The sequence below is a fragment of the Oncorhynchus mykiss genome, chromosome 25 (assembly GCF_057628025.1).
Source record: "Oncorhynchus mykiss isolate SJ-2025 chromosome 25, ASM5762802v1, whole genome shotgun sequence".
NCBI classification, from domain to species: Eukaryota; Metazoa; Chordata; class Actinopteri; order Salmoniformes; family Salmonidae; genus Oncorhynchus; species Oncorhynchus mykiss.
This window is the reverse complement of record NC_143046.1, coordinates 1,782,676-1,800,317: the sequence shown is the minus strand read 5'-3', so window position 1 is coordinate 1,800,317 and position 17,642 is coordinate 1,782,676. Positions and strand designations below refer to the sequence as shown.

The following is a 17,642-nucleotide window of genomic DNA, read 5'->3' as shown; positions in this document are numbered from 1 at the left end:
TGTTAATTCATACCACTACACCAGCAACAACTGACTGTGTTAATTCATACCACCACTACTAGACCAGCAACAACTGACTGTTAATTCATACCACCACTACTAGACCAGCAACAACTGACTGTTAATTCATACCACCACTACTAGACCAGCAACAACTGACTGTTAATTCATACCACTAGACCAGCAACAACTGACTGTTAATTCATACCACTACTAGACCAGCAACAACTGACTGTGTTAATTCATACCACTACTAGACCGGCAACAACTGACTGTGTTAATTCATACCTCTACTAGACCAGTAACAACTGACTGTGTTAATTCATACCACCACTACTAGACTGGCAACAACTGACTGTGTTAATTCATACCACCACTACTAGACCATCAACAACTGACTGTGTTAATTCATACCACTACTAGACCAGCAACAACTGACTGTGTTAATTCATACCACTACTAGACCAGCAACAACTGACTGTTAATTCATACCACCACTACTAGACCGGCAACAACTGACTGTGTTAATTCATTCCACTACTAGACCAGCAACAACTGACTGTTAATTCATACCACTACTAGACCAGCAACAACTGACTGTGTTAATTCATACCACTACTAGACCAGCAACAACTGACTGTTAATTCATACCACTACTAGACCAGCAACAACTGACTGTTAATTCATACCACCACTACTAGACCAGCAACAACTGACTGTGTTAATTCATACCACCACTACTAGACCAGCAACAACTGACTGTGTTAATTCATACCACTACTAGACCAGAAACAACTGACTGTGTTAATTCATACCACTACTAGACCAGCAACAACTGACTGTTAATTCATACCACCACTACTAGACCAGCAACAACTGACTGTGTTAATTCATACCACCACTACTAGACCAGCAACAACTGACTGTGTTAATTCATACCACTACTAGACCAGCAACAACTGACTGTTAATTCATACCACCACTACTAGACCAGCAACAACTGACTGTGTTAATTCATACCACCACTACTAGACCAGCAACAACTGACTGTGTTAATTCATACCTCCACTACTAGACCAGCAACAACTGACTGTGTTAATTCATTCCACTACTAGACCAGCAACAACTGACTGTGTTAATTCATACCACTACTAGACCAGCAACAACTGACTGTGTTAATTCATACCACTACTAGACCAGCAACAACTGACTGTTAATTCATACCACTACTAGACCAGCAACAACTGACTGTGTTAATTCATACCACTACTAGACCAGCAACAACTGACTGTTAATTCATACCACCACTACTAGACCAGCAACAACTGACTGTGTTAATTCATACCACCACTACTATACCAGCAACAACTGACTGTGTTAATTCATACCTCCACTACTACACCAGCAACAACTGACTGTGTTAATTCATACCACCACTTCTAGACCGGCAACAACTGACTGTTAATTCATACCACTACTAGACCAGCAACAACTGACTGTGTTAATTCATACCTCTACTAGACCAGTAACAACTGACTGTGTTAATTCATACCACCACTACTAGACTGGCAACAACTGACTGTGTTAATTCATACCTCCACTACTAGACCGGCAACAACTGACTGTGTTAATTCATACCACTACTAGACCAGCAACAACTGACTGTTAATTCATACCACCACTTCTAGACCGGCAACAACTGACTGTGTTAATTCATACCACTACTAGACCAGCAACAACTGACTGTTAATTCATACCACCACTTCTAGACCGGCAACAACTGACTGTGTTAATTCATACCACTACTAGACCAGCAACAACTGACTGTTAATTCATACCACCACTACTAGACCGGCAACAACTGACTGTGTTAATTCATTCCACTACTAGACCAGCAACAACTGACTGTTAATTCATACCACCACTACTAGACCAGCAACAACTGACTGTGTTAATTCATACCACTACTAGACCAGAAACAACTGACTGTGTTAATTCATACCACTACTAGACCAGCAACAACTGACTGTGTTAATTCATACCACTACTAGACCAATAACAACTGACTGTGTTAATTCATATCACCACTACTAGACCAGCAACAACTGACTGTGTTAATTCATATCACCACTACTAGACCAATAACAACTGACTGTGTTAATTCATACCACCACTACTAGACCAGCAACAACTGACTGTGTTGAAAGTGCAGTATACAGCAATCACTCCACCATTTCCTTTTTGCTAAAATTCTAATAGACCACCTAAGTTATAGTTTGTGACAAAACAAGCAGTTGTTGTGTAGAGAATCATCGAAGCCGCTGTGAAATTTATTTTCCATATATAAATAATGTATTTTCAGTTTGAAGCTGATGTACAAAACTGAAAGTGAAAGCTACATAAACTTGAACGGGAAGCATAGAAAGAGCTCACGTAGAACAGATCTACCACTTCTTAGACTGCCTTTCAATGAGAGTGATAGATCTATAACACATAGAACAGATCTACCACTTCTTAGACTGCCTTTCAATGAGAGTGATAGATCTATAACACATAGAACAGATCTACCACTTCTTAGACTGCCTTTCAATGAGAGTGATAGATCTATAACACATAGAACAGATCTACCACTTCTTAGACTGCCTTTCAATGAGAGTGATAGATCTATAACACATAGAACAGATCTACCACTTCTTAGACTGGCTTTCAATGAGTGATAGATCTATAACACATCTCTATGTGAAGTTGGTCAGGTCGCCCCCCCCCCCCCCCAAAAAAAAAAAGCTCAGCAATCTACCCCAGATTGACAAAGCAAAATCAGGGTTTTAGAAATGTTTGCGAATTTATTACAAATAAAATACCTTATTTACATAAGTTTTCGCACCCTTTTCTACCAGACTCAAAATTGATCTCAGGTGCAACCTGTTTCCATTGATCATCCTTGATGTTTCTAGAATTTGATTGGAGTCCACCTGTGGTAAATTCAATTGATTGGACATGATTTGGAAAGGCCTGTCTATATAAGGTCCCACAGTTGGCAGTGCATGTTAGAGAAAAACCAAGCCACGACGTCAAAATGTATTTGTCCGTTGAGTTCCGAAACAGGATTGTGTCGAGGATGGAAGAAGTTTGCAGGTTCACCTTCCATCAGGACAATGACCTTAAGCACACAGCCAAGACAACGCAGGAGTGCCTTCGGGACAAGTCTCTGAATGTCCTTGCGTGGCACAGCTGGAGCCCAGACTTGAATCCGATCGAACATCTCTGGAGAGACCTGCTTCTGTGCAGCGACGCTCCCCATCCAACCTGATAGAACTTGAGGATCTGCAGAGAAGAATGGGATAAACTCTCCAAATACAGGTGTGCCAAGCTTGTAGTGTCATACCCAAGAATGGAAACAGAATGCATCTGAGCTCAATTTGGAGTCTCATAGCAAACGATGGGAATACTTATGCCAATGTCATATTTTTATATATAAAGGAACACATTTCTAACCCTGTTTTTGCTTTGTCATTATGGGGTATTGTGATGTCATTATGGGGTATTGTGATGTCATTATGGGGTATTGTGATGTCATTATGGGGTATTGTGTGTAGATTGATGACTGGGGAAAAAACAATTTAATCAATTTTAGAATAAGGCTATGTCAGGTCTTTGCTATGCCGGATTAAGTGATATGACATGCTATTCTATAAAATAATTTCTCTGTAATTAATATTACCTGATTAAAACTAATCATGTAAATGTAATTAACTACAAAGTTGGGGCACCACGAAAGAATGTTTAGAGAGCTGTTATCTTCCGAATAAACTCTTAAAGACCTAGTAATATTTTATATCAATAGCAGTCATTTGTTAATCGTCACCTTATTCAGTCTCATCTGCAACTTGTAAATTATTGGTTATCTTCACGAACCCTGGCTAACAAGTTGAATCAGCAATACAACATTTGGTTTAATTGTTTAGGCATTTAGTAAATAAATACTCACACAGAATTACATATACAAAAGGATGGATCATACATCGATTACTAATTGTCATAAAAGTAAATGTCCCTAGCGGACGGAACCGATATGACGGCTGGTTACAAAAAGAAAAGGGGTTGGGTTTTGAATGAAAGAGCGGGAAGACTGAGGAACAAAGGTATTTGGTCTCTGATCGGACCTTGTAAAGCTATGCTATCGTAAATACAGAATCTTATGCGTTCTAAATAACCGCCCATTTGGAAAAGGAAAATCCAATAAATATTTACTGAGCTGCGCTTTCAAAAGGTTGGTCGTAGATGGAAGGCAGTGTTGCTCAACAGAGATCTTCCTGTCCTCTGAAGAAGGTAGAACGGATGTGTTGTAGTAACGTCGTGTGTTTGGTTGAAGAGATACTTTTCTGTCCTTCCCTAGCCCACGTTTACAGCCGCTGCTGCTAACTCAACGGCTAGGAGGTATCACTTCTTTAGTGAATAAGAGTTCAAAGTTCATAACAAGTTGCCGTACTTTAAGCTCACACTGAAGTTGGCTTAGTTCTGTTTGATATTAGCCCTTTTAACGTATGGACCGTCGTCCTCATGTCCTCGGGAACACAAATGTAAAATTTTCGTAAAGGGCTTATATAGTGGTGGAGAGAAGGGCGTGTTTCATAGTTCACAACCAATATCTGTTCACCTGGGCCGGGCCACTGAATTGAGCCTAGTTCACTTATGAAAACCAATTCTCTCATTTAGAAGCTAAAATTACATTTCATCTTCACAAATAGTTTCATATTTAAACATTTAAATTGCACAACAATTCCATGTGAATCTGATAACTAGAATGTGTAGACTTTCCAAGATAGGATGACAAACTATCATCAGTAATAATGTCTCAGGACATCTGATTTCATATTCTTTAAGTAACAATTCATATTTTCAACTGGTTGGATTACCGAAATATTGTTCCGTTCCCCAACCTTTTGATGAGTCACTCATAAACCTCACCAACAGGGCATCGTCATGACCGCTGTAACGTAACAAAACGTGGAATAAGTCAAGGAACTGTAAATTGTACTTTCAAGAATTTTTACTTCAGTACTTTAGACCAGATTTAGGCTTTAACACAAACACACTAGTGTTGTCACGATACCAGATTTAGGCTTTAACACAAACACACTAGTGTTGTCACGATACCAGATTTAGGCTTTAACACAAACACACTAGTGTTGTCACGATACCAGATTTAGGCTTTAACACAGCAACTTTAAAAGCGTATTAGCCAAAGTCCCAGAATGACACCTGATCCAGACAAACTCAGCTTTGTTCAATCGTTGGACATCTTTTCACTTCAATATCATTACATTTTAACGTTTTTTTTTTAGAAAGCCATGTATGCATTTAAGTAATCAATTATAAAACTATATTTGACTTGTTTTACCAATTTAACTACAAAACACCTTAATGGTAATCATTTTTTAAATGGTCAATCTCTATTTATAAACTGGGTAAATCAAGATGTCACCTAGGTCTTTCCACAATACAGGTGACTACGTATTCAATAGGAGCGTCAGCTTGTTTTAGTTGATTTCATGGGGCTACAGATGAAAAACAATCCCTTCCATTTGGAACTTTTTTTTTAGGAGAATATTTGATTGTACTGATCAACAACATTTGCATAAAAGCAATCCCTTTTTAAAAAAGTGTGCGCTGTCTCGTTTTAAGAAATTAATTATATAATTTCAAGGCAGAATGTGGAATCTGACTTTGTTGCTATGCAATCTAGCAGAAGCCCGACAGGAGGCGAGGGAGGAAAGGTAGGCAACAATTAAAGCTGGAAGCTACCGGTATCGTCTTGCATTGTAAAAGTGTTATAGCCTGTAGGACATTGTTTTGCGAACAGTTTGGAACAGGTTCAACATTCCGACATGTTGCATTATTCAAGTGTGTTAACTTCAGTTTATCATGAGGGAAGCTAACAACACAGCCAGACCGTTCTAGTAATGAATCACGAAGTGGACAGACAGCTCTAGTAATGAATCAGGAAGTGGACAGACAGCTCTAGTAATGAATCAGGAAGTGGACAGACAGCTCTAGTAATGAATCAGGAAGTGGACAGACAGCTCTAGTAATGAATCAGGAAGTGGAGCTGTGTACAACATGATGAGCAGGGAGCAAACAACACAGCCAGACTGCTCTAGTAATGAATCAGGAAGTGGACAGACAGCTCTAGTAATGAATCAAGAAGTGGACAGACAGCTCTAGTAATGAATCAGGAAGTGGACAGACAGCTCTAGTAATAAATCAGGAAGTGGAGCTGTGTACAACATGATGAGCAGTGAGCTAACAACACAGCCAGACTGCTCTAGTAATGAATCAGGAAGTGGACAGACGGCTCTAGTAATGAATCAGGAAGTGGACAGACGGCTCTAGTAATGAATCAGGAAGTGGACAGACGGCTCTAGTAATGAATCAGGAAGTGGAGCTGTGTACAACATGATGAGCAGGGAGCTAACAACACAGCCAGACTGCTCCAGTAATGAATCAGGAAGTGGACAGACGGCTCTAGTAATGAATCAGGAAGTGGACAGACGGCTCTAGTAATGAATCAGGAAGTGGACAGACGGCTCTAGTAATAAATCAGGAAGTGGACAGACGGCTCTAGTAATGAATCAGGAAGTTCAGCAGACTCTTTGTTCTTGGCGCTACAAAGTGGCTGTGCTGGTAGGCTGACTTGATCCTCTCAGTCACGTGAGACACATTTGACAGAGGTACCAAACTTAACAAAAATTTTACTATGAACAGTTAATTTTTTTTGTATTGGAAAAGTACCATCGTTTCTGTATACCGTGCAACACACACACACACACACTCTCGTTCCTATAATCACTTTGGTGTTGCTGCAGCTGTGTAGCAGCCTCTAGTCCAGGCCACTGTGGCAGCTGGCTGACAGAGCAGGTAAACAACCATCTTGGCACCTCAGATGTGATGACAACCCCACGGCCTCCGGGGAGATGTAGAGTCAGACAGGATCTCCGGGTCTACCTGGAGACAGGTCTGTAGCATAGAGATAGATAGAGGACTCATCTTTGTATCGGTGCCATTATGGCGTCTGCGGCAGCATGAGCAGCACTATCGAGGCTGTCTTCATTTTAAAGTAGGTATTTTATGTTTAAAATAAGTGTAAAGCTGATATTGATTTACTGCCACCTGCAGTGCTAGAGTCCTGAACCTAATGGTGGCATTAATTTGTGGCCACTAGATGGCAGAGATATTCCTTAAATCAATTTACAACCCGTAGGCAACCTAACTTGAAGACAATGCTCTGGCTGCTCGCTCCCAGTTTACTTTAAAATGGTGGGAGCCCTTGATGTCCATGCTAGAACGGGTTTTATACATCTACAGCAGTTTTCATATCCCCACGGCCCACTAAGAGATGTCAGGCAGGCTCTCCGGGTCCACCTGGAGGCAGACGGCCAGTCTGCTCTCCATCCCTTGGGCGTACGCACCCCCGCACCAAGTGTCAGTGTCCCCTGGGGGCTGGACAGCAACTACAGGCCAGGGGGCTCTAGTTTCCCTGTCTGTCAAAGCAATTGGGAAAGAGAGCCAATATGTCTTGTCATATTGCTGTAAAAGCAGCCCCGGCCATCAGCCCCGGCCATCAGCCCCGGCCATCAGCCCCGGCCGTGCTACTGCTTCAGAAACATTTGGACTATTACTGTTACTCTGACTATTACTGTTACTCTGACTATTACTGTTACTCTGACTATTACTGACTTACTGTTACTCTGACTATTACTGACTTACTGTTACTCTGACTATTACTGACTATTACTGTTACTCTGACTATTACTGACTATTACTGTTACTCTGACTATTACTGTTACTCTGCCTATTACTGACTATTACTGTTACTCTGACTATTACTGACTATTACTGACTTACTGTTACTCTGACTATTACTGACTATTACTATTACTCTGACTATTACTAACTATTACTGACTATTACTGTTACTCTGACTATTACTGACTATTACTGTTACTCTGACTATTACTGACTATTACTGTTACTCTGACTATTACTGACTATTACTGTTACTCTGACTATTACTGACTATTACTGTTACTCTGACTATTACTGACTATTACTGTTACTCTGACTATTACTGACTTACTGTTACTCGGACTATTACTGACTATTACTGTTACTCTGACTATTACTGACTATTACTGTTACTCTGACTATTACTGACTATTACTGTTACTCTGACTATTACCGACTATTACTGTTACTCTGACTATTACTGACTATTACTGACTTACTTACTGTTACTCTGACTATTACTGACTATTACTGACTATTACTGACTATTACTGTTACTCTGACTATTACTGTTACTCTGACTATTACTGACTATTACTGTTACTCTGACTATTACTGTTACTCTGACTATTACTGACTTACTGTTACTCTGACTATTACTGTTACTATTACTGACTATTACTGTTACTCTGACTATTACTGACTATTACTGACTATTTTTATTATTACTCTATTATTATGACTTACTACTCTGTCTGTCGTTACTGTCTGTCGTTACTCTGTCTGTCGTTACTCTGTCTATGTTTTGGACGAGTGCAGCTTTTTTCAAAGCCTTGTGACGTTTGGTCCGTTTACCTTCCTGTTCTGTGGTCAGTGAGGAGGAACAAATACATAAATAATAGTGGATGCCATTCAGAAGCCGCTTTTATCCAAAGCAACTTAGTCATGTGTGTGTATAGGAGGCCCCAGCGGGAATTAAACCCAAATTCCTTGTCTTTGCAACCGCCATGCTCTACCAATTGACCCATGTGAATAAACAATTATATCATCTAACAGTGTTTTTCTTGTGTCCCGGTGGCAGTTGAAGGAGGTGAATTCCCGGACCATCTTGTCTAACATGTTGTCCTACGTGTGGCCCAAGGACCGGCCTGATCTTCGGGCTAGAGTAGCCATTGCCCTGGGGCTGCTGGCTGGAGCTAAGGTAGGCTGCTGGAAGACAGACAGCTGCTGGCTGGGAGGTACAGTGCTTCTAGAAAGTCTACGCATCCAACTTTTTTCACATTTTGTTGAGTTACGATGTGGGATTGAAATATATATCTACACAATACTCAGTGTCAAAGTGAAAATAGAATTCTACACATTTTTACAAATTAATAATTAAATAACTAAAATATAGTTCAGGAGTATAATGTGTCTTAATAAATCACATAAGTTATTGGACTCACTGTGGATGAAATAAGTTACATGGATTCACTCTGGATGAAATAAGTTACATGGACTCACTCTGGATGAAATAAGTTACATGGATTCACTCTGGATGAAATAAGTTACATGGACTCACTCTGGATGAAATAAGTTACATGGACCCACTCTGGATGAAATAAGTTACATGGATTCACTCTGGATGAAATAAGTTACATGGACTCACTCTGGATGAAATAAGTTACATGGACTCACTCTGGATGAAATAAGTTACATGGACTCACTCTGGATGAAATAAGTTACATGGACTCACTCTGGATGAAATAAGTTACATGGACTCACTGTGGATGAAATAAGTTACATGGACTCACTCTGGATGAAATAAGTTACATGGACTCACTCTGGATGAAATAAGTTACATGGACTCACTCTGGATGAAATAAGTTACATGGACTCACTCTGGATGAAATAAGTTACATGGACTCACTCTGGATGAAATAAGTTACATGGATTCACTCTGGATGAAATAAGTTACATGGACTCACTCTGGATGAAATAAGTTACATGGATTCACTCTGGATGAAATAAGTTACATGGACTCACTCTGGATGAAATAAGTTACATGGACTCACTCTGGATGAAATAAGTTACATGGATTCACTCTGGATGAAATAAGTTACCTTGGACTCACTCTGGGTAAAATAAGTTACATGGACTCACTGTGGATGAAATAAGTTACATGGACTCACTCTGGATGAAATAAGTTACATGGACTCACTCTGGATGAAATAAGTTACATGGACTCACTCTGGATGAAATAAGTTACATGGATTCACTCTGGATGAAATAAGTTACATGGACTCACTCTGGATGAAATAAGTTACATGGACTCACTCTGGATGAAATAAGTTACATGGACTCACTCTGGATGAAATAAGTTACATGGATTCACTCTGGGTAAAATAATAGGAGTTGACATGATTTTTGAAGGACTAACCCTTCCTCTGTCCCCCATATATGGGGCAGCAGGGAGCCTCGTGGTTAGAGCATTGGGCCCGTAACCGAAAGGTTGCAAGATCGAATCCCCGTGCTGACAAGGTAAATATCTGTTCGGCCCCTGATCAAGACCGTTAACCCACTAGGTCATCAACTCCTGGACTGCTCTGGCGTGTTGTGTGATGGTATCAACTCCTGGACTGCTCTGGCGTGTTGTGTGATGGCATCTCCACTGGCCTGACGAGCTCCACCGGCCTGACGAGCTCCACCGGTCTGACGAGCTCCACTGGTCTGACGAGCTCCACTGGTCTGACGAGCTCCACTGGCCTGACGAGCTCCACTGGCCTGACGAGCTCCACTGGCCTGACGAGCTCCACTGGCCCCACGAGCTCCACTGGCCCCACGAGCTCCACTGGCCCCACGTGTTTCTACTGGCCCGACGAGCTCCACTGGCCTGACGAGCTCCACTGGCCTGACGAGCTCCACTGACCAGTGTTTCTACTGGCCTGACGAGCTCCACTGGCCCCACGTGTTTCTACTGGTCCCGGGCAGTAATGTCGGACCGAGAAGGAAAATAAATGAAAGTGCCAGAAAACAATGGGCTAAGTGGATTTTGACTCTTCATTATAGATACATTATATATGTAATATATACATTATATTATATTCACTCTGTTTATATATGGGGCGTGTATATTATTCACTCACATTATATGGGATGTGTAAATTGATGCTTTCTCCCTCCGTGTAGAAATTCAACCACAGCGCACACAACACACCCAGGTACCGAGAGGCGGGACAGACAGCAGACTGTCAAACCAGCAGTGTTTCTCTGTCACCTTTGTGACTGACAGGCTCCTGTCCTGTCTAGAAGATGCATATTGTTAAATCTAGTGCACCCTTATCGGAGTTGCCAACAACCGGATGCTTCTGGTTCTCAGGGATACAGCCATCTTCAACCGGGTGCTTCTGGTTCTCAGGGATACAGCCATCTTCAACCGGGTGCTTCTGGTTCTCAGGGATACAGCCATCTTCAACCGGGTGCTTCTGGTTCTCAGGGATACAGCCATCTTCAACCGGGTGCTTCTGGTTCTCAGGGATACAGCCATCTTCAACCGGGTGCTTCTGGTTCTCAGGGATACAGCCATCTTCAACCGGGTGCTTCTGGTTCTCAGGGATACAGCCATCTTCAACCGGGTGCTTCTGGTTCTCAGGGATACAGCCATCTTCAACCGGGTGCTTCTGGTTCTCAGGGATACAGCCGTCTTCAACCGGGTGCTTCTGGTTCTCAGGGATACAGCCGTCTTCAACCGGGTGCTTCTGGTTCTCAGGGATACAGCCATCTTCAACCGGGTGCTTCTGGTTCTCAGGGATACAGCCGTCTTCAACCGGGTGCTTCTGGTTCTCAGGGATACAGCCGTCTTCAACCGGGTGCTTCTGGTTCTCAGGGATACAGCCGTCTTCAACCGGGTGCTTCTGGTTCTCAGGGATACAGCCATCTTCAACCGGGTGCTTCTGGTTCTCAGGGATACAGCCATCTTCAACCGGGTGCTTCTGGTTCTCAGGGATACAGCCATCTTCAACCGGGTGCTTCTGGTTCTCAGGGATACAGCCATCTTCAACCGGGTGCTTCTGGTTCTCAGGGATACAGCCATCTTCAACCGGGTGCTTCTGGTTCTCAGGGATACAGCCATCTTCAACCGGGTGCTTCTGGTTCTCAGGGATACAGCCATCTTCAACCGGATGTGCCAACTTCGCTCAGGTGTTTTCTTTTACGCCTGCTACATTAGGTTAATTCTAGTGGGTCAGCAGACTTTTTTTCCTTCTGACTAGCGGCTCTAGTAACCGGCTGAAAGTTAGCCTACAATCAGCTGTATAGCCAACCTGAAAACACTGTAAACCACACGCCCTTCTGGACTGAGCTGCAGGAGAGGAAGGAAACTGCTTAGGGGTGTCACCATGAGGCCATTGGTGATTTTAAAATGGTTACAGAGGTCGATGGCTGTAATGGGTGAACTGAGGATGGATCAACAACATTGTAGTGATTCCATAATAATGACCTAAACGACAGAGTGATAAGATGACAAATATTTTCCGAAACATGCACTGAGGCACTAAAGTAATACTGTACAAAACAAAATGTTGGGCCTAAATGCAAAGCCTTAACATTTGTGGAAAATCAAACGCATCATTGAGTAACTCCCTCCTTATTTTCAAGCATGGTTATGGCTGCAAGGTTATGGGTATTCTTGACATCGACAAAAGACTGGGGAGTTTTTCAGGATGAAAAGAAAGGGATGGAATTCAGCACAGGAAAAATCCTAGAGGGAAAACCTGGTTCAGTCTGCTTTCCTGGGAGACACTGGGAGATGAATTCATCTTTCAGCAGGACAATAACCTAAAACACAAGGCCATATCTACATTGGAGTTGCTTACCAAGAAGACAGTGAATGTTCGAGTGGCCAAGTGTTTTTATTTTTACTTAAATCTGCTTGAAAATCTACGTCAATACTTAACTTGAATGGTTGTCTAGCCATAATCCCCAACACTTTGAAAGAGCTTTTAAGAATTTATTTTGAATAGAATAATGGGAAAATATTGTAGAATCCAGGTGTGCAAATCTCTTATGAGAGTTAACCAAGGAGACTCCCAGCTGTAGTCGCTACCAAAGGTGTTTCCAACATGTATTGACTCAGGCAGCTGAACACTTATGACAATGAAGATGTATATTACTGTTTTCATTTCTTTTTTTACTTTGACAGTGTTTTGTGTAGATCGTTGAAGAAGTGATGGGATGATGAAACAGTTGGGCGTTGGGAGGTACCGTACCGGGGCGTTGGGAGGTACCGGGGCGTTGGGAGGTACCGGGGCGTTGGGAGGTACCGGGGCGTTGGGAGGTACCGGGGCGTTGGGAGGTACCGGGGCGTTGGGCGGCACCCTACCGGGGAGTTGGGCGGCACCGTATCCTCATCTGTCCTGCCATGGCCTGAGGGCACAGAGTATCCTCATCTCTCCGTCTAGACCAGATGTCTTTATCTCTACCTCAGTCTATTTCACCTGATGTCGAGATTGGCACGGCGTGTTAAACAAGGATTATCTTCAGCTTTATAATTGGAAAAGACCCCGTCCATCGTATCAGTAATCTTGTTACCAGACACTTCCTCCCAAATGCGCAAAGAGTCTGGTGGACCAACTCGTCAAACTTGTCCTTCATTAGCCAATAGAACGACAAGGAGAAGCTCCCAGTGCATCGGCTTAATCTACTAACCAATCATCTCACACAGCTCTTTCCCCTAACCCTCCCCTATATGTGTTTTATTTCCATTTGGAGCCATGCCTCGCAGACATGTGATTTGCTTTAATTACCTAAACTTTACTCAGTAAGGTCACTCCCATATAAATTCAATGATCACTCCTACTAAGGCCAACTTTAAATTGTTATCGCAGGCTTAAATACTGTATGCAATAGCCTGGGGTGAGGTTATTTCAGCAGTAGTCATGTTTTGGCTGTTCTGTAAGGCATTTCAGTTGTCTCGGCAGCAGTGGTTAGTTCCAGGAGACCAGAGGGACAGTATTGTAAACACTCAGCCCCTATTGTCATCAGGGTTAAAGCTGGGAAATGTCACCTGTATCGTTCATTCATTGACTCCTGGGCTTTTATTGCCCGATTTTTAGAATGAGACGAGCCATCACACAGGCAAAGACAGCATACCAGGACATGTACCCAGAATGCAAGTGTCTTCAGACATTTTCAACCTCTCCATGACCCAGTCTGTAATACCAACATGTTTCAAGCAGACCACCATAGTCCCCGTGCCCAAGAATGCCAAGGTAACATGTGCTACGGACTATCGCCCATTTACGTCCTATTGCCATGAAAGGCTGGTCATGTCTCACATCAACACCATCATCCCAGGCACCCTGGACCCAGTGGTCCAATTCACATACTGCCCCTACAGATCCATAGATGACGGAATTACACTCCACACTGCCCTTTCCCACCCGGACATAAGGAACACCTATGTGAGAATGCTGTTCATTGACTACAGCTCAGCCTTCAACACCATAGTGCCCTCCAAACTCTTCAACAATGTGTAGGCAGGTAGCTTAAGATTCAAACCTTCTCAAACAGCCTAATCCATACTCTCGAAGGTGCTCCCATAATAATGTGATTTGTACCGCATACAAGGTAAGGTAATGCATTCTTCCCACACTAAGACATTACCTCGTTCCACTTCCTTTTAAAAGTGTGTTTCCATATTTAGAATAAAACATCTTTCCTACGAACCATCAGGCTTGATGGAGCTGTTTTGTCCTGTAGTAATGTGGTGCCTGTGTTTCCTTTAACAATTCTCATTGAATATTTGTTTTTATATGTATGTTGATTAAAATGTTTAGGTTAGTAGTAACCACCACCACCTGTTATATTGGGTATGTTGGACAAGTCATTCATGTAGATATAGAGGTCTATAGAGTCTGTCTGCATTCCTGATTTCTGGAACCGATAGCTTACCTGTGGAACATTGACTTTTCCTTGTTTTACTATCCTGACTTCTCCGGTCCCCACCAGGATAGTAATACAAGCCCACACACAGCCAGCCGTATTGCACCTAGCTTCTATCATCAGAGTGGAAATTAATGATTTCACATCTCTCCCCCCCCCCTCCCTCGCTCTCTAGATGACCAACGTGATGGTACCCTTCATGTTTAAGTATGCTGTGGACGAGCTGAATGGACTTTCAGGTCATATGTTGAACTTGAGCGACGCCCCCAGCACCGTGGCTACCGTGGCAACTGCTGTTCTGATTGGCTGTAAGTCCCACAAAAAATGTATGTATTTGAATATCTTGGAACCGAATATTGTCACAGTCCAGGAGTTATTATAGAATCAATCTGGGAACCATTAAACATTAAGTATATCAAACCTAGTCTCTGTGTCCCGACCTCTCTGCTGTCACTCTGTGAATAGACTAGAGGTCAGAGGTCAGGGTGTTGGTGACCAGTCCTTCCTATGAGTCCAGACTGCCTCCCTAACCCTGGCTCTGACTGCTGATGAAAACAACTAATGAACAACGGTAGCTAGCTAGACACCAGGATTGGCTTGAGGTGCTTAACGTATTTGAATTTGGCATACTGATATTCAGGTACTGGGATACCTTGAAAATCTGACGCTTTCTCAAGTTGGTACTTGAAAAGTACTTGAATTAAAAGGAGAGGAGGATATATATATATATATGCCTTGTGAATTCCTAGGCATACTACAGAATTGTATTTCCTCATGTGTTTGGCGCTCTGGTTGCCAGGCGATACATAACTGACTGATTAGGCAAGGCGAGATCGCTCATTCCACCCACACTGCCTCCCAGCAAGGCAGATTCAACCCTGCCTGCAGGATATTGATGTTTATGAATGGTTCTGCCAGACCCATCCGGGGCTGTAGCAGAGGGTTCTGCCAGACCCATCCGGGGCTGTAGCAGAGGGTTCTGCCAGACCCATCCGGGGATGTAGCAGAGGGTTCTGCCAGACCCATCCGGGGCTGTAGCAGAGGGTTCTGCCAGACCCATCCGGGGCCTATAGGGAGGTGGTCAGAGACGACAACAACCTCTCCCTTAATGTGAGCAAGACAAAGGAGATTATCGTGGACTACAGGAAAAGGCAAGTTGAACAGGCCCCCATTAACATCGACGAGGCTGTAGTGGAGCAGGTCGAGAGTTTCAAGTTCCTTGGTGTCCACATCACCAACAAACTAACATGGTCCAAACATACCAAGACAGTCGTGAAGAGGGCATCTCAAAACCTTTTCCCCCTCAGGAGACTGAATAGATTTGGCATGGGTCCCCAGATCCTCAAAGTTCTACAGCTGCACCATCAAGAGCATCCTGACCGGTTGCATCACCGCCTGGTATGGCAACTGCTAGGCATCTGACCGAAAGTCTCTACAGAGGGTAGTGCGAACGGACCAGTACATCACTGGGGCCAAGCTTCCTGCCATCCAGGACCTATATAATAGGCGGGGAAAGCCCACATTTTTCTGCTACCGCTCGGCAAGCCGTACCGGAGTGCTAAGTCTTTGACCAAAAGGCTCCTCGAGCTGAACAATTAATAAAATCTCCACCGGACAATTTACATTGACCCCCTCCCTTTGTACATTGCTGCTACTCGCTGTTTATTATCTATGCATAGTCACTTCACCCCCACCTACATGTACAAATAACCTCAACTAACCTGTACCCCCGCACACTGACTCAGTACCGGTGCCCCCTGTATATAGCCTCGTTATTCTTATTGTGTTACTTTTTACTTTCGTGTACTTGGTAAATATTTTCTTAACCAACAGACATCAAGAAGAGTTAAGAGCTTGAAAGTAAGAATTTCACGGTAAAGTATAAACTTGTTGTATTTGGCGCATGTGACAAAGTTTGTTTTGAGAAACGACAGTCCATTACTTTAAGACATGAAGGTCAGTCAATACGGAACATTTTAAAGAACTTTGAAAGTTTCTTCAAGTCCAGTTGCGAAAACCATCAAGCGCTATGATGAAACTGTCTCTCATGAGGACAGCGACAGGAATGGAAGACCCAGAGTTACCTCTGCTGCAGAGGATACATTTATTAGTTACCAGGCTGGCCTGGGTTGGAACTGTCTCTATTATTACATGGGCTGGCCTGGGCCCGAACAGTCTCCTCTCATAAATTCAGGCTAGATTTGTCATCCATGTCCATTTTGAGCCAACCTGGGTCCTAATAGTATTTAACACTAATAGTATGTATTTTTTCAAGTACCTGAGGTTAACCTCATTTGACTTGCCTAGTTTAATCAAATCAATGGATCTCAATTTTTGTCTTTACCTGATAACTACAAAGGTTGTCTTGCCCCTCTCTCCGCTGAGCTCCGCCCCTATGTAAGCAAAGCCGTGATGAAATCCTCTTTCTCTTCTCCCAGATGGTGTGTCCCGTGCCGGTTCGGCCCTCTTCAATGAGCTGCGTAACGCCGTGTTTGGGAAGGTGGCCCAGAGTTCCATCCGGCGTATCGCCAAGAACGTGTTCCTGCACCTCCACAGCCTGGACCTGGGTTTCCACCTGTCCCGCCAGACGGGGGCGATGTCAAAGGCCATTGATAGGGGCACCAGGGGCATCTCCTTCGTCCTCTCTGCCATTGTCTTCAACCTGGGACCCACTGTTTTTGAGATGGGGCTGGTCTCTGCTATCCTGGTGGGTAAAGTCCCCCTGCCTCCATATATCCATACTATCATGAACATTAGTGTGTTAGTTTGACAGGAGAGTAGGAGCATATATCACTGTACCGACACTGCCCCCGAGTACCGACACTGCCCCCGAGTACCGACACTGCCCCCGAGTACCGACACTGCCCCGACACTGCCCCCGAGTACCGACACTGCCCCGACACTGCCCCCGAGTACCGACACTGCACCGACACTGC

General features: G+C 43.2%; 1 protein-coding gene across 1 annotated transcript in view; it reads left to right on the top strand.

Annotated features, from left to right (window-relative positions):
* The window catches only part of abcb7 (ATP binding cassette subfamily B member 7), a 94,154-nt gene that overhangs the window by 8,646 nt on the left and 67,866 nt on the right, over positions 1-17,642 (top strand). The window contains exons 4-6 of the mRNA XM_090221163.1: positions 8,867-8,986; positions 14,882-15,014; positions 17,145-17,413. Coding sequence (XP_090077289.1) covers positions 8,867-8,986; positions 14,882-15,014; positions 17,145-17,413 — 522 coding nt within the window. The remainder of the gene's footprint in view (positions 1-8,866; positions 8,987-14,881; positions 15,015-17,144; positions 17,414-17,642) is intronic.